The following is an 18,541-nucleotide window of genomic DNA, read 5'->3' on the forward strand; positions in this document are numbered from 1 at the left end:
TTTCTCTTTGGGCTTTTCCCTTCAGAGGTCGCCACAGCAAATCAATCTCCTCCATCCAACCCTGCCCTCTTACACAAACTACTCTCATCTTCACTACATCCATAAACCTCCTCTTTGGTCTTCCTCTACGCCTCCTACCTGGCAGCATCTTTCTACCAATATATTCACTATCTCTCCTCTGGACATGTCCCAACCATCTCAGTCTGGCCCATAACTGACTTTATCTCCAAGGCATCCCTCTGATGTACTTGTTCCTCAATGTCACTGTCTCTAGACCAAACAACATCGCTGGTTGATATTTCAGATCCAAAATACAAAATTTTTATTTTTTATTTTTTTATTGTGACTATGCTGTCTTCCAGGCCTTTCTACGGCTACCACGCCAAAGAGAAGCACTTTATGAAGATCTATCTGTACAATCCTCAGATGGTCAAAAGGTAAGGTGACTATGGATGTAAAGGCTGATTATAACGGCTTGAACTTATTATTACATTATTAATAGTATATTATTTCATGGTGTTTGAGATTTTTTGGCAATTAATTTTCTGTAATGCCTGGATGAGTTTACTTAACTGATGATATCCACAGTGGCCTCAAACGCCTCTTGTCCAACTACACACATACATACTCTTAGATGTTTGAGAAGTTTTGTAGAAGGTTTTCCCCAGAAGAGTGGAAGTTGCTGCAGATGTGTTCATTTTTAGTTCCTGGCCAATCATAACAACACATTCACAGTGAGGGAGCGTGAGAGGAAGAAAAGATGAATTGCTGTTAGAGGAGTAAGAAACTGTGAGATTAAATCTAAGAAGGGACTAGAGCTGGACTCCACACTGCATCCATCTTCACAAATGCATTCTATTCTGTTGATTGTCAGCCACACGTGTTGACCTTGAAAGGGGAACCATTTTTTATGATGCCAGAGCAGCGGCATTGCAATCTACAGCATCATGGCTGCACCAGGTCTCATAAATCATCTTTTTAAAAAATTCCAATTTGTTTCTCGCAGGGTTTGTGAGCTGTTGCAGAGTGGAGCGGTGATGAACAAGATTTCCCAGCCCCACGAAGGCCACATCCCTTACCTGCTGCAGCTCTTCATCGACTATAACCTGTACGGCATGAACTTAATCAACCTCGCAGCCGTCAAGTTCCGCAGGAGTCTCAACAAAAGTAAGGGGCAAATGTCTTGGCTGTACATTGTTCCCTCGTTTATCGCAGGGGAGGGGTTCCCAAAGTGGCCTGCGACAAGTGAAATCTGTGAAGTACAGTATGACTACAGTTATGACAGAAATAAATGCAAACATTTAATGTTTTTCAGATGATGCGCCAGCAGACCCAGGCGGGCAGACTCCCAGCAGTCATTCCACCATCAGCCCCTGGAGGTGTCCCTCCACTTCCAAACTAAATGACAGCACCCTTGGGGGCACCTTTGTTCGCTGGGAAGAGAGCGCCATTCCTTGGTGAGTCCCATCTGCAATCCATCTACTGCAATAATATATCCCTGAGAATAATATTCAGCCCATATTCTGTGTGTTATGTTTTGGAAGTATAATCCATTGGAATGATGTATAATGTGAGATTTTTAGCAGACATGTGACGTTCAGGACTGAGCCGAGTCTTTTTCAAGTGAATGATGAGAACTGGTAATGGTCTCAGTTGCCAAAAAAGGCATTCAGAAGACTCATTCAACAGACACAATAATCCCTAGCACGAGCTGCTGTTGATAAAACTCAACTCTGATGCTCCGACATCACTTCCTGTCTGCCCCCCACTCTGCTCCCCTAACATTTACAGCAACACAGGAGCACAAATACCGTATTTTCCGGACTATAAGTCGGCACTTTTTTTCACAAGATGGTTGCTCCTTCGACTTCAGAGCGACCTTATAAATGAAAAAACTGTTTATGTTACATAAACACTGGACACCTTTTCTGTTCATGTTTATTTTTTGTATAACTGAATAAGCATTGTGTTAGCATATCTATTCTTTTATTGTTAGAACTTGACTTCCAAAAGGACGTAATGTTTGTTTTGGTCAAGTAGTTTGGAAAATAAATTTGAAAAAATGCGACTTAGGGCTGCACGGCGGAAGATTGGTTAGCACTTAGACCTCACAGCTAGGAGACCAGGGTTCAATTCCACCATCGGCCATCTCTGTGTAGTGTTCTCCTCGTGCTTGCGTGGGTTTTCTCCCGTACTCCGGTTTCCTCCCACATTCCAAAAACATGCTAGGTTAATTGGCCACTCCAAATTGTCCATAGGTATGAATGTGAGTGTGAATGGTTGTTTGTCGGTAGAAAATTAATGAATGAATGAAAATTATACTTATACTTCTGAGCGACTTATCGTCCAGAAAATACAGTATTATGTATTATGTCTTTTATTATCTAATTATGTCTACTGTATTGGGTAAAAGTGTGTTACACTGCAATTTCCTGCCTTAAAATTGTGATTGGCTTGAACACTTGCAATCACCATTTATTTATGTGTTGTTTGTCTGCAGCTCCCTGGTCCTGGAGGAGGTGGAGAGGCAGAGCACCTGTGAGCTGGAGGTTGATGCGGTTGCTGTAGATGTCCTTAACCGTCTTGAGATTGAAAGTAAGGATGCTCAGGGAAGGAAATCCATCAAGAACGTTTCATTGTCACTAGCCACGTTTACATGAGATGTTTTTCTCTTTCCGAATGACCTTTATGTTTATGTGGACATTACCAAACTTTACATTACTTGACATTACTGAACACACTGTACATGTTTTTTGTGGGAGGAAGCCAACCAGGCATGTAAACTCAACATACAAACCATCTTGCCACGAGGCAGCTACCCAAACAAATGGCCATCTGTGCTGCAAAAACAATAATTCTACCGGGATTTGTTTGCATGTTTACATTCCCCCTTTGCGTGGTAGTGTAGTGGTATTGCTCGCTGACATGCTGTTGTGTTATTTGTCCAGATCAGCTTGGAAGGAACCCAGGTCTACAAGGTATCTGGGAAGATGAGAAGCAGCGGAGAAGAGAAAAGAACAAGGACTCTCAGATAGAAACCCCAGAGTCACAAGGTCTGCAAAGGTCTTCCTTCAATCAGTAACTGTTACATTTGTTCACTTCCTGCTTTCCTAATATAGTTGATTTTTTTTTTCAATTGAGTGCATCCCATAATCAGTTCACAGTTCCACATGTCCAAAAGGAGTAGGAAGAAGCAAAGCTTATTAAATGCTACCCCTCCATCTGGTACTTTTACAATCAGTAACTGTTACATTTGTTCACTTCCTGCTTTCCTAATATATATATATATATATATTTTTTTCATAAGTGAATATAAAGAATGTTTCCTAAAAAAACGATTAATTGTGAATACACTAATTTGCTGTTTGTGTTTTCCAGATCGTGAGTTTGTCTCTTCAACAGAGAGTGAGCAAATCTTCCTGAATAAATTGAAGGACATTCTGAAGGACAAGGAGTTTGACGTGTAAGTTGCAGCTTTGCATTACTTCTATGGCCAGTAACTGCAGTAGACTCCAGGTTACCGTTTTGGATTGTAATACTTTGGGATTTATATTTATAATAAGTACGGGGCGGCGCGGTGGTCGAGTGGTTAGCACATAGACCTCACAGCTAGGAGACCAGGGTTCAATTCCACCTTCAGCTATCTCTGTGTGGAGTTTGCATGTTCTTCCCGTGCATGCGTGGGTTTTCTCCGGGTACTCCGGTTTCCTCCCACATTCCAAAAACATGCTAGGTTAATTGGCCACTCCAAATTGTCCATAGGTATGAATGTGAGTGTGAATGGTTGTTTGTCTATGTTTGGGTTTTTTACATTAAAGCCCTCTAGGCATGAAATAACACCCCTATAGTCACTTTTACACTCCTATTACCCAATATAGTAGACATAGTAAGAGAAAATAAGACATAATCTCACACAGCTGCACAGTGGTTGAGTGGTTAGCCAGAGTTCGATTCCACCCTCGGCCATCTCTGTGTGGAGTTTGCATGTTCTCCCCGTGCAACCTAACCAAGCATGGCTGTGATAGCCTCATCATACAGTATTTGAACCTGTGTATATATATCTCATTTGGAACCTGTGTAAATCACAGAATATTTAACATGAATTCAAACCCGGTCACCAGAATCTTTGTTTTAGTAGGATCACGCCACTACAAAGGGCCCAAACTGGTGGATTGGGAGGAATCGGGATAAGGTCTTCCATCTTTTTTGCAAACTGTACATCAGGAAATCATTTATTTTACAAATAAAAGTGCAATGGGCTGAGAGCAACTGATCAGATCCAGATGGCTGATGTCTCATATTCGCCAGCTTTCATATTCAAGCAGGAACAGATGAGAGAAACTCTCACTTCAGAGATGAATATGACTTTATAGTGACTTCTGCAAAGTCATATTTCATTCACATTTGTGTTGTTCTTTTATCTTTTTGCACTTTTTCCTGACTCATACATTTAGTTGTCCTTTGAGTCTGGTGACTTAAGTGAGGCATAGCATGTACAGGAAGTTCCCTTGCAAATATATTGTGTGATTGTGTGACAGTGATACTACTAAAAATGTTAAAAAAAAGTTAGGATCAGGTGTTCCATCTGAAGCCCCTTGGTCACAAGAGTACATAATTGTGTTTTTTAACACCCGTCATTAAAATACTTGTCATTGTGGTAAATAGAGAACCCCCCTAGTCCATATTCTGGTTGATTCAGCAGCAAAATAAAGACCTAAAGGCACGGAGAGGGGTGTGGCCCCAAAATGTGTTAATCACTGCAGCATTCTCCTGACGTCTGGCAGCCTCCCTCCCATGACATTTTCATAGTCGTTAAGCAAACTAATTAAAAGACATCCAGACAGAAGCACATGCGCCTGATTCTCTGGAGGCTTTTCCTGGCCCAGAAGTAAAGAAAGACAATTAGACTGCAGTAAAATATCACTTTATTGTCCTGAAGCCAGACACTATAGACTCAGCTTGATGCAATCCTACAAGATAAGGTTGTGATTTAATTGCATTCAAAGGCCTGTGTAGTATTTCAGTGGATCCTTGCATATACACAAGGCAACAAATTACAAATAAATAATAACCAGTGGGTCAGTAGGCCTATTTTAGGGGACCTTCAACCCCCCTAAAATGTTCCTAAGCCTCCCCTAAATAATTTGATATATTTTTAATGTTTTTTTAAAAAAACAAAAAAAATCTCTGACAAATTTCATATAATAGGGCAAAAACAGGCTAATAACATCCAGACAACATTTTTTTTTCAATTGAGTGCATCCCATAAACAGTTCCCAGTTCCACATGTCCAAAAGGAGTAGGAAGAAGCAAAGCTTATTAAATCCTACCCCTCCATCTGGTACTTTTACAATCAGTAACTGTTACATTTGTTCACTTCCTGCTTTCCTAATATAATTTAAGTTTTATTTTTAAAAACTTTATTCATATGTTTATTTAGTTTTATTTTTTGTCACGTACTACCTCATATTAACTCATATTAACTTGTTTTCTTGCGCTACAATTCACAGAAAAGGGAAAGAAATATGTGTTCACGTTTCACATAAGGATAGTGAATGATGAATGATGAATTCCCAAAAAGGAACTACACGGAACTATGTTTCTCATCACCAAAATCTGACCAGAACTGGCCTGACAGGAATAATAAGTGGGAGTAAGTCACGGTTGATGAACTACACTACTGATGACATACAACTTCATCTAAAAAAATCCAAACTATCCCTTTAAGTAAATGTGTAAATATTGGCTAATTTCGGTTCAATTTTGGATTTTGACTCAGTCAGCAAGTCTGAGGAGTCGACATAAACAGGTTCCACTGTAACAACAGTTCTTTCGGTTCTTTCTTACTTTAGTCTTTTGACTAAAGTCCATTCTAAAGCTGTATTCATTGAACGTGAACATTTATTCCATTGTGTTTAGGACCCAGGCCTCCACTATTGAGGATGGAGAGGATTTCAGTGATCTTACCCTCCATTCTTCTCTCCATTTGACACCAGAGGATGTTCAGTGTACACCTGCTTCAGCTGTGGAGGCGCACAAGGACTCTGAGCCAGGTCAGTGTTTTTTGAAAATGTACTTCAAAGAGACATAGTTCAGCAATTAGTGAAATACAGACCGTTCCAAAGTTACAATTCTCAACTCATTGGGGACATTTAGCCTTCATGGTACATTGTTAGTATGCTAGGTGTCAGCATGCTAACATTAACATGTTAGCCTTACTGGCATTTTTTGCTATTTCCATAACTAGATACAGATATAAGCACTTGGCACATGTCACTAGCGTGTTAGTATTGCCAGCATGTTACCGTTAGCATAGTAGCATTTTTAGCAATTTTCAGTGGTAGACACGCATATAAACACTTGCCACTATTATGCCACGTGTGTGCATGCTAATATTATTATGTTAGCATTACGACCATTTTTAGATATTTTCATAGGTGGAAACATATATAAACACTTGGCACTATTACGCTATGTGTTTGCATGCCAAATTTAGCATTATTAGCTATTTTCATAAGTAGATAAGTGGTATATGTGAACACTTAACACTGTCATGCTAGGCGTTAGCATGCTGTTGTTGGCATGTTAGTATTGCTGGCATGTTAACATTAGCATAGCAGCATTTTTAGATATTTTCATAGATAGAAACATATATAAACACTTGACACTATTATGTGTTGCATGCTAATGTTAGCATTACTAGCATGCTACACCTAGTAAATTTGGCCAGTATCGGACCAATGCCAATCCTGAGTATCGAATCAGATATATATATATATATATATATATATCTGATATATATATATATATATCTATATATATATATATATATATATATATCTGATATATATATATATATATATCTGATATATATATATATATATATATATATCTGATATATATATATATATATATATATATATATATATATATATATATATATATATATATATATATATATATATATAGAGAGAGAGAGAGAGAGAGAGAGATAGATAGATAGATAGATATATATATATAACATAGAAAGACCAGCAAAGATGTTAGTCTTCTAAAACCTCAGTTTTGACTCATGGCAGGGTGGAAATGCGCTGTAAGGTTCTGCTTGCTCTGTAATGTTGCTTACGCTTCCAAGAAGCTAACGCTGCCTTTCCTATGTTTCTCTAGCATTTGTGAGAAGTAGCGGTCAAATCCCAGAAGAGGCTGTTGTTGACGAGGGGGCCATTTTAAGTGTCCTGGAGAACAGTCAGAACTTTGCACAGCACTCTCAAACGGCCAATAACTCCTCCCCACTAGGTAAAAAGTCATTATTTTGTCTTTTCATTAACCTATTAAGTAATTTATATGATTAACAGTTTAAATTGGACATATGCAGTTGATAATTAATATGAATAGCTAACTCCCCTCCTCCATTTTTGTATTTATGCAGATAGCAGCCAAGAACGAGCCATCGTCGATTTGCTGGCAGGCCTAGCAGATGATGGTTTTTCCTGGACTCCCGTTTTGCACAGTTCACAGTCCCAGTCCCATGCTGGTGCTCAGAGCTACCACTACAACAGTGACGAAGAGGAGGCAAGACCAGAGCTGGACAAGGAAGAAGCAGAGCTCAGCGTGACAATGTCACAGCAGTGGGACAAGGAGCCACCTGAAAGCTCATTTTTGCCAAGGTCAGTTTGATTCACTGACCACATCCTTTGTTTTTTTTTTGTTTTGTTTTTAATCTACCTCGAATATGCAGGTAACAGACCGGTACAGTTTTTATTTGTATGTGCTGCATTTATTCTTTGTCCTGGTGTCTACAGGCCTGGTGTCAAGGAGACAGAGGACAGCCTCAGTGATGAGCAACAGGAGTCTTCTGACGAAGACAATGAATGGAGTGCTAATAATTCTTTATTTAACCCGTCTATTCCCCAGCTTGACGGGGCAGCAGACGAGAGCAGCGGTGAGTATTTGTCTCTTCCTCGCCACTTTCACCTCCTTCCATTGGAGGAAATTGGCTACCTGATGTTCTGTTGAGCCAACATCCAGCTCACTTGGTTCCGCACGTCTTTTCTATGATCTGTTTCCTGGCTGTAATTCCTGTCTTGACAACTACAGTATTCTCTTCAGGGCTCAACAATAACGATGTACCGATGCCCCGGGGGAAAATTGGGGCAAGTAAATCCAATCAGTGATATTCCCGTCGGGCAAGTGCACTTTGGCAGCATCAAACTCCAATCAGAGCGTCCCTAGTTCTTATATGTTATAAAAGATGTAAGGTCGGGCGACATGGACTTTAGCATACTTTATTCCACGATACTGTATGATGTATCACAATATGATGATATAAAACGATATCAAATGTAGATTAAGCAAAGTCTTGTATAAAAAAAAAGCTACAACCATTAAGCCTTTTCAACAATCTGTAATGCCTGTGCTTGTGATTAAGGAAGATGTAGTCACCCATGCAATTCCAACTGCATATGGAAGATATTTTTTATGGCACTCTTATTATTTAATGAGGGACTTGACAGAAGCTTGTTACAAAAGCCAAACAATATTGTTGGACATGCTGTGTAATAAAATAAAAGTACAATCAGCAATAGTTTTTAATGCTTTGAAGTCTATTTTAATAACCTTATTCAATTCCACAAATTCATGGTCACAAAATTTTATTATTGGGGAAAAAAAGGATCTGGATCAGATGGGTAAGACTACAAAAACTGACTCGGTTAATCTGATAACAAACTCCTTTATCAGTAATTGCTGGACATTCGCAAAGAGACTAGGTATTGTTGTGACCGTGTGCAATGATTAAATGCGGTCACTTGCTAACTTTACTTGCTAACAAATAAAACGTACGTATTGAGAAACTCGTAAATATTGACTTTTCTTTTGTCGTTTATAGATTCATCGTTGACAGACAATGGCTCTCGGACGCAGTCTTCTCTCATAGTCACGGAAAAGATCATTGTGAAAAGGAATCCCTTCCCCGGAGAGATTGTCCACCTTGAACCCCCATCCACAGCTAAGATCTTCCTGGAGTGTAAACTCCCCGAGCACAGACCAGTTCATGTTCTGGACACGGAGCAACCGCTCGACAAGCACTTTCAGTCCAAGGGCCGTCAGGACGGCAGTAGTGAATGTTCAGCAGGCCTAAAGGTTAATAAAGAAATTCCTTACATCCCGCCTGTCAAACACCCGATCCCCTGCAAAACAATCAGTCACCCGGAGGTGCCTGCCATGTGCGTCGACGAAGAGGACATTCGCCCCGTTTACAACTATGACAAGAAAGCATCTTTAGCTTTGGATAACACCGACCTTGAAAGTTTCCAGTTTAGCAACAGTAAGATCGCAAACAGAAGAAAGAATTACAGCAGCATGAAGAATGTCGAAACCAACTGTCTGTCAATCCTTCAGAACCACAGAGCCTTCTCTCTCTGCTACTCTGAGCTGAGGAACTGCTCAACCAAGACAGACCTTGAACTTAGCCAGATGGACAGAAACAGCCCCCTCCTGAGAAACATTTCCTCAGCACCATCAGCGCTACAAGAGAATGTTTTTCCCAATCTTCAGGAAGGGGAGACTAGTCAAGATAGTGACGAGGAAGATGTTGGTGAGCTGAAAATAAGGTACGAGGACTATCAGGAAAATAAAACCGAAAAGACTATTGTTGCCCAGCAGGAAGCACACTACAAATTTTTCCCAAGTGTAATTCTCTCCAACTGCCTAAATAGGAAGAAAGTTGGCAGCAAAAAGCTCCCTGAGCCATGCAGCAAGCTGGAGCAGTCCCAAAATCGAAGGCAGAGGCTAAAAGTCAATAAAAAGAGAACGACAGGCCCGAGGAACAAGTTAAATGTGGATGAAAGCTCCACATCTGACAGCCAGGTTAGTGTTGGCTGCACCTCTGTCACTCCCGATCATCCAGGGATCGGTGACACAGAGATGCTCGTTTGTGAGGAGAATTCTATCCAAGAGTCCGTCTTAGATGATCCGCTCATAGAGGGAGAGTCGCTCACAAAGGATGACCCTGAAATTGTGGAGACATCCCTAAAGGAACAAACGGAACAGCTTCCAGTGCCCACTGCCATGGACGCTACCCCAGCTGGCAGTTTTTCAGAGGACGCTACTGACACAACAATAGACAGTTTAAGTCTCCTGCAAGATTTAGCTGCTAAAGTCACTTGTACGAACCCCTCTTCCCTGCCTGGAAGTAAATACACCCTGAGGACCAAACGGAAGATGATTTATGACGGTGACGAAGGGGAATACATAGGTGCCACCCGGGCTAAAAACCCAGAACGTCTCAAAGGCCGCAATGTCCGCAGTGGGCAGGAGCTAAAATACCAGAAACGACGTAAGAAGGAACCCCCAATCATCATTAAGTACATTATTATCAACAGGTTCAAAGGTCAGAAAAACATGTTGGTGAAAATGTGCAAAGTCAACGCGGAGGAACAGAGTGTAACGCTGACAAACGACAAATTGGACGAGTACAATAAACTAGCTCCTTTGAAGGATTTCTGGCCCAAGGTGGAAGAGTCTACTGCGGTTGAGTTCCCGGTGATGGAGGCCAAGGCAAAAAAACAATACAAACGGAAGTCTAAAGTCAACTCCACAAATAAAAAAACTGTGAGCGGCATCTCCAAATTTCAAGTCGGATCGGGTGAAATTGTGAAAAGAACCAAGGTCTCCGAAAGGAGCCAATGTTTACCTTCTCTACCACCTCCTCAACCATGTTACTGTGAGCTGGCGGATGACCATAACAAGGATTATACTGATGTTATGTTGGAGCTAGGCTATCTATCCGACAGAGCACCGAGCCCAACGCACTCAACACCTCCTCGCTGCTGGTCTCCGACAGACACCGTCATGGACACCAGGACTTCAAAGCAACTACTAAACCCACTCAGTGATCCATGCCTCGGTTTGGCTCATCAAATGACACCGTTTGCAACCAAAAAAGCTAAAAGCAGGTGTAAAACCTCCAAACCTAAAAAATCAACAAATTTGAAAAGGAAAGTCAAAACGAATACTACAGTTCAGCCCCTTGAAGAAGATCCAAAACAAGAGAAATTACAAACCAGCAACGCTAATCCAAGACACAGAAGGAAAGCCGTGGGGACAGTTGAAAAAATAAACAACTCAGCAACCACCTCAAGACCTAGACCCAAAACAAAAAGGAAGTCTGTGGATCCCAAAAGTCCGAACGAAAAGAAAGATACATCACAGGCACTTTTTCCAGAGGACAATCCATCTAAATCTGAAAATCCGGTGAATATCGATAACAATCAAGACCAGACATCGACAAAACTCACAGTCCAGTCAGTCGAGCCAAAGTTCGAAGACTGTGAGATTTCTATCGCGGACACGAACCAAAAGATGTCGCCGAATGTTCAGACAAAGCAGCAAGGTTGTCAGACCACTGTAGTAAAGATAGAATCTTCCACGGAGGACTTGAAAGCTTCATCGCAGTCGCAAACACCCTCACCGGAAGACGACCAAGAAACTCAATCAGCAAAAGCCTCCTCACAGTCAGACCTTAAGAACGGACGGGTTCCCGGTCTCTCTCAGACTCCCTGTAGCTTATCGGTCCTCAGGAAACTTTACCAAAAGAGTCAACATAGTCAGTCACAAGTGGACAATGCGGTCCACTCTAACACTGTCGCAGATCTGACAACAAAACAAACCAAATCAAGAAAAGCCACGCCAAGGAAACCCTCGACCGCCAAGTCTGTTACACCCAAGGATGATAGACAACCCAGGATAAGAAAAACCAAGCCAAACAACACCCAGCCTGCTTCGTCGGTAAAAGATGAGGCCATCATGTTAGACGACTGCTTGTTCATTCCATCCGACCCAGACATGGACAGTTGCAACTTGATAGAAGACAGCTTGTCCCCGGAGCTTCCTGATAACTGTTCCTTTGACATAAATGCCATTGATCAGACGGAATTCTCCAGCCCTTACAGTGGCACCCAGTTTGTCCTGACTGATAAAAATTTACCTCTTAAGTTTCTGAGTGACGCCAATCAGGACTTTGAGAAAAAGTTGGATAGGCTATCAGGATCTGGGGAGGATCTGAAACCGGAATTGGACTGGCACAGGTTAAAGCCTTCGAGTACTGAAGATGGGGAGTGTACACCCAACCACCTCACCTTTACCGACTCTGAGAAATTCCAGAAGAGAAATTGCCAATTGTCTTCAGGCGGTGCCCAAACCCTCAGCCACTTTCAAGACTTCCACTGTGAAAGAAAAGAGCTTCTGTTTTCAGCCTGTGATCCTGTGCTACCACTGCCTTTAAGCTCCGCCTCGTTTGTCAGCCACGAGGGTTCTCCGACGGGCGACTTTCTGGAATGCATGGATGGATTTACATCCCCCACGCCGAGTAGCTCTCCTCGTTCCGTCAGCTCATTCTCTCAGGTGAGGGCAAGCCAGATGCTGCGGGGACCAGGGGGAGGAGCCCACTTTCTGAAGCCCCTCATGTCCGCTCCAAGCAGGGAGGAGATCCTCAGCACTCTGTTGGACTTGGAGATATCAGAGGCCACTTTTCAGGAGCCCTTCTGCAGCGACCCATCTGATGCCCCAGGAAAACCAATGTGAGAATATATTGAACAGCAACACACAGATTACATTTGAACTTCATTATAAACTTCATTATAACATATAGCCCAATATGTAACATTAGTGGTAAAATATAGTTTATGTTTAACTTAATTATTGCTAAGCTATTATTGATTTTAAAAAATTGTTAAGGGGGACCTATTATGCTCATTTTTCGACCCTTTGTATTGAGTTGTAAACTCCCGTAGAGCAGCTACACACAATAACCTGCACAGAAAACATTCTAGATCATCCAGAATCTGCACCTATTCCACCTGACAGAGCACACCAGACACTTTCTAATACAGGGGTGCTCACACTTTTTCAGCATGCGAGCTACTTTTAAAATGAGCGAGTCAAAATGATCTACCCACTACAAAAATGCAAAACATCTATTTATTTTCAAATGTATTGAGGATTATTTGTACATACAATGTATGTTGATGTACCTTACATAACCAAATGAGCCAATATTGCAAAACACACACAATTAACTATTAACATTTTTTGTAATTACCTGAGTTTACTTTGATGACTTGCACTGAATTGAACCAGCCAGGGATGCATAGTCTGGACAGTAGCTGCTGATAGCCAGGTTAGCCAGGCAAACGCACTTCGAAAAAGACATTGTGAAAAAAAAGTCCACCTCCCATTCCGTATGGAAGTGATATGTTTTTGCCTTTTTACTTGGTCCAGCTACTTCACTCATTTTAGTGACCATAAACTTTAGCGAGGGCTTAAAATCTGACGCAATTCGCCAACTAGCTTCGCACTTTGCATCGCTGTTTACGCATGAGCGGTGACCTAAAGGTCAAAATTCAGTTGTCATCTGACTGGTTGTCCTGTATGTCAATCAAGTAACGGGGATGGATGATAGGCTGACATCGTAAGTTCTGCTGCACTTAGAGACGTTGTTTGATTTGATTGGTCACCCGAAGGGCAACATTCAGTTGTCATCTGAATGGCTGCCCTGTATATCAATCAAGTGATGGCATTGATGCTCGGATGATATTTTTTTAATGTCACGCCGCGATCGACCAGTACCACCTCCGCGATCGACCGGTAGATCGCGATCGACTTAATGAGCATCCCTGTTCTAATGCATTTCTGTGCGACTATAACTATACCTTTTTATAGTTGTACTAAATCTTTTGTCTTGGTTCCAGAACCGACTCTGATAAGTGAGTTTTCATGAAGTAGGATACCTAATTTATAAAGCAAATATTAACATTATTAGAGCACTTTTGATATGACATAACACCACTACAGTCACCTTGATATGCCTATTGCACAATACAGTAGACATAATACAGGCGGTTTCTGTACAGTACTGTCTATTTACTATTAGATTTGTACTATTTACTATCTACCAGTGTAGAATACTACAGATGTAAACGTTTCTTTCAATGCATTTTCTGAATGCCTTATATTTGCGTTTTAGTTCATTCAGCCGTTTTAATGTTTGAAAATGCTTAATATAGGCCAAAAGTACATACGATTTGCTTAAATATGTATATTTTTGGACTAAAAAGGCGAATAAAACGGCATAATTTACTACTTTTACTCTGAGTGAGAAAGCAAAATTGGAATCGCAATGTAGCGAGATACGACTAATGAAAGACCACAATATACATGAAATCAGCCATGAGTCAACACGAGTCAGCCAGTCTAAGGGGCTTTGACTAAAACGGTTTCCGCTGTATTAGGAGTAGCTCTCCCACCATTTAATACTTGTGAGATGTAATTAACCTCATGTGCCTTTCTTGTTGTCTCTAGGGAGGTTGGTGGTCGTCAGCTAACAGTGGGAACCAGACTCACAAATGACTTAAAAGAGTTCAGCGGAGAACTGTGTCTAGAGGGTCTGAATTTCTGGAAGATGGCCTTCTCGGCCATGACGCACCCTGCCAACACCCCTGTATCATCTCTGCAAGCCCAGAGAGTGCACAGCAGTAAGGAACCGACTATGAGTGACACATCCTCAGCCAGCAACAAGCAGGTCATTCTTCTGCCCTGCAAAAGCGCACCAAGTCGAGAATGTGTCCAGATGTGGTTGGAAGCCAGGAAGCAGTACGAATCTTTGCGAAAAGGCACAAGAGACGCGGATTTGCTAAAGAAGGAGACGGTGACCGTGCACGGGGAGGCAAGCCCGAGCACAACTGAGTCGGCTGTTCCTAGCTGTTCAACATCTACAGTAAATCTGTGTGGAAAGCCCATCAGAACTCAAAAGAGAAGGAAACGCAACCTATCACTAATACTTCCTCCTTCGAGGAGTCCAGGCGACCTGTGTAACTCTGCAGATGTCAGTCCGATATCAAACGAAGATTCTGTCCATCTTGAAGAAGATGATGAAAATAGAGAAAAGGATAAAACCACGTCTCCGCAGTCCCCAGAGCTGCCCACATGGCAGCAACCCAGCAGTGCCGGGTTGAGTGAAAACTCCCCCGAACCATTATCACCTGAACCCTCCTTGGAACGACTGGGCAAGAGCAGCCCCTCATTTCTCCGCATCCCAGAAGAGGAGATGACAAACTCCCAACATCTTCACAGCACCCCGTGTTTAAAGAGGCACCGGAGAAGCATTGAAGATGATGCGCCTGTATGTAGCACCCCCATATCCCCTGGTAAGAAGCCTTCTTTGTTGTCCAACTTTCTACTTGGAGCTATTTCCTCATCAATGATCCTGTGGCATTCCTGCTGCAGAAGACCCTGTTGCTCAGAGAATCCAGCAGAGGAGGAGAAGCCAAGCAGAGCCTCTGAGGAGAGTGTTACTTAACACGCAGATGAAGGTAAGACAGGTGATGTGCTGAGGGTTGCTACAGAATAATATCAACCGTTAACCAACTGACAATTCTTTTCTTACTTGATTAATCTTAAGGTTGTTTAGATTAATCCAGATGAAAAAAATAAAAATAAAAAAACAATAAAATAATAATAATAATAATAATATTATTGATTTTACACTATTTTTTATAATATTACAAATTTATTGTCCTAAAATGGCTGCTTTTTTCCTCATTTAAATACCACATTTTTTCTCGTCATATTTTGACTCCTTTTAAATTGTAGCTGCTTTTACACCATTTTTGATCTTGTTTTTTTTTTAATGTTCCATTTCAATGTTCTTCTCATGAAGGGTGTACCCCACCTCTCGCCCGAAGACAGCTGGGGTAGGCTCGAGCACCCCCGCGACCCTTGTGAGGATAAGCGGTAGAAAATGAATAATAATAATAATGATGATGATGATAATAATAATAATAGCAACAGCACCCCCACGACCCTCCCAAAATGAATGAATGAATTATACTCCAACTTTATTCCTTCGTGCTTCCTTATATTTGAGCCCTGGCAGAAAAAAAGGAAAAAAAGATTAATCCAGGTGGCTAATCTGAATAGCGCCAACCAAACGGGTTTCACTGTACCACGTACTTGTATTTGTCTTCCACAGAACCATTTTGCTGCTCTGAATGTTCAGAAGAGAGAGACTTCTCAGATTGAAGGTCCCAGCATCGTCAACACTTACGGCTTCAAAGTCAGCATGCAAAACCTGCAGGATGCCAAAGCTCTGCATGAGGTGGGTTGTACATTCTCAATATGGTAATGGTAATGGTTTTATTTCATTTGAACATGCATCAGATTACAATTGAATGCATCACATAATCAGTTCCCAGTTCCACATGTCCAAAAGGAGTAGGAAGAAGCAAAGCTTATTAAATCCTACCCCTCCATCTGGTACTTTTACAATCAGTAACTGTTACATTTGTTCACTTCCTGCTTTCCATAATACGTAAGACCGTTTGATGTGATCTTAGTCCTAATCTCTCACCGGTACTTCACTCTTCTTTTCATAGCATGCCAAATAGCAATAACATGAACTTCCACCATTTAAATTAAAGTTCTTTGGAGGAAAAAAAAACTCACACTTGACTTTCCATTGACAAAAGCAAAGTTTCTAGCCCCCACTCCCCCAACTCTGTGATGCAGTCAGTGGAGTGTTGCAAATCTCTTTGAAATCCCCAACAATAGGCTGACTTCAGCAAAGTTTACCTCAGCGAACTTTACTTCTTAACCTGGGATAAACACTGATGAAAGAGAACAAGTTTAAGTTGAATGCAAATCTGAGTACGTGTTAAAAGTCCAATAAACATGCACTCTCAAACAACAAATGTCATTACAATACAATTGACTTCTGACATTCATTGTAATGGTAATGGTAATGGTACTGGTTTTATTTCATTTGAACATGCATCAGATTACAAAATTGAGTGCATCCCATAATCAGTTCCCAGTTCCACATGTCCGAAAGGAGTAGGAAGAAGCAAAGCTTATTAAATCCTACCCCTCCATCTGGTACTTTTACAATCAGTAACTTACATTTGTTCACTTCCTGCTTTCCATAATACAGTTTTTAATAATAAGTTTTTTAATTTTATTATTTTTTTAAATAATGCACCTCGCACCGAAGTACTCGGTGATATGACCATACAATGACATAATGGGTACCATAGTAAGTGTCAATATAGTGATATATATAGCACATCATGACTTTGTTCCTTTCAGCTTTCTTAAAATCTCCCACCTCAGTGTGTGACATTTCCCATGATATTTATTTATGTATTCAATTTATGTATGAAATAATAAGGAACTGAAGTGACAAAACATTATAAAAATTGCACCAAACTCAACAAGTGGAAGCAAGTAATTTAAAAGATGAAGTATGTCTTAATATGATTTAAATGTATAATTATTATTTATTAATAAAGCCGTCTTTCCTCTTCAGGTCCAGTACCTCACACTGATGGGCATGGAACTCCACGCGCGTACTCGACGTGACCTCGAACCCGACCCTGAGTTTGACCCCATATGTGCCTTATTTTACTGCCTCACTTCTGACGCACCCTTGCCAGACGTAGACTCGTGCCAGTTGACGGGCGCCATCGTGGTGCATCAAGACGACGATGACGGCTGTGACCGAGGTGAAAGCTCACGTTCCCGTAGCACCACTCTTCTAACGGTTGTTTGAATGTACGTTATTCTAACGTTCCTTTCTACACTACATGCAGGTCGAAGAGCAACAGCGCCCCTGCTGGTCAGGTCTGGCGTCTCTGGGCTGCAGGTGACATACGCTGCAGATGAGAAGATGCTGTTTCAGGAACTGGTCGCAATCATGAGAAAGTTTGTGGGACAACTATTTTCTGTCATGTAGAAATACGGTGGAACCCCGTTTATGTCGACGGGCCTTGTCTGACATCAACGTAAGCGGTTGTCGACATAACCGAAAGTTTAGTTTGCATTTTTAATGCTGTGTGAAGACAGTAGTGATGTTGCTGCTTAATACAACAACACATGTCGATATAAACCTGTTTTTTTATACAAATGACTCGTAAATGTTATGTTGATAATAGACTTAACAGGATAAGAACAACAAAGTGGACCATCCATGGTCGGCGACTTAAGCGGGTTCCACTGTTTATATACTGTTTCTAGCTTAGATTATACAGTGTCTTATATTGCTGTGTTTTGGTAGATTTGACCCAGATATCCTGTTTGGGTACGAGGTGCAGATGCACTCATGGGGGTACCTCCTTCAGCGGGCTGCAGTTGTTGGAGTGGACCTCTGTCAGCAGCTGTCCAGAGTTCCCGGTAATGTTGACTTCTTTGGTAATGGTAATGGTTTCATTTCATTTGAACATGCATCAGATTACAATGGAGTACATCCCATAATCAGTTCCCAGTTCCACATGTCCAAAAGGAGTAGGAAGAAGCAAATCTTATTGAATCCTACCCCTCAATCTGGTACTTTTAGAATCAGTAACTGTTACATTTGTTCACTTCCTGCTTTCCTAATATATTTTTTTGATTTAAAAAAAATTATGAATTTTCATTTTTTTAGTTTTATTTAATTTTTTATTTTTTGCATTTTTGAATGATTTTTATTTTAAATGTATGTTTTGGGGGGTAT

The 18,541-nt window shown here is 41.1% G+C and overlaps 1 protein-coding gene across 1 annotated transcript in view; it reads left to right on the plus strand.

The window, feature by feature from the left end:
- rev3l (REV3 like, DNA directed polymerase zeta catalytic subunit) overlaps positions 1-18,541 on the plus strand; it is a 39,065-nt gene that overhangs the window by 12,151 nt on the left and 8,373 nt on the right. Inside the window, exons 3-19 of the mRNA XM_058069956.1 lie at positions 363-437; positions 1,007-1,167; positions 1,316-1,457; positions 2,501-2,595; positions 2,949-3,053; positions 3,379-3,463; positions 5,920-6,053; positions 7,168-7,296; positions 7,430-7,667; positions 7,803-7,942; positions 8,888-12,578; positions 14,359-15,203; positions 15,283-15,368; positions 16,028-16,153; positions 17,360-17,555; positions 17,643-17,754; positions 18,107-18,222. Of these exons, the coding sequence (XP_057925939.1) occupies positions 363-437; positions 1,007-1,167; positions 1,316-1,457; positions 2,501-2,595; positions 2,949-3,053; positions 3,379-3,463; positions 5,920-6,053; positions 7,168-7,296; positions 7,430-7,667; positions 7,803-7,942; positions 8,888-12,578; positions 14,359-15,203; positions 15,283-15,368; positions 16,028-16,153; positions 17,360-17,555; positions 17,643-17,754; positions 18,107-18,222 (6,476 nt within the window). The remainder of the gene's footprint in view (positions 1-362; positions 438-1,006; positions 1,168-1,315; positions 1,458-2,500; positions 2,596-2,948; positions 3,054-3,378; positions 3,464-5,919; positions 6,054-7,167; positions 7,297-7,429; positions 7,668-7,802; positions 7,943-8,887; positions 12,579-14,358; positions 15,204-15,282; positions 15,369-16,027; positions 16,154-17,359; positions 17,556-17,642; positions 17,755-18,106; positions 18,223-18,541) is intronic.

Source organism: Doryrhamphus excisus, chromosome 1 (genome assembly GCF_030265055.1).
Source record: "Doryrhamphus excisus isolate RoL2022-K1 chromosome 1, RoL_Dexc_1.0, whole genome shotgun sequence".
Lineage (NCBI taxonomy): Eukaryota > Metazoa > Chordata > Actinopteri > Syngnathiformes > Syngnathidae > Doryrhamphus > Doryrhamphus excisus.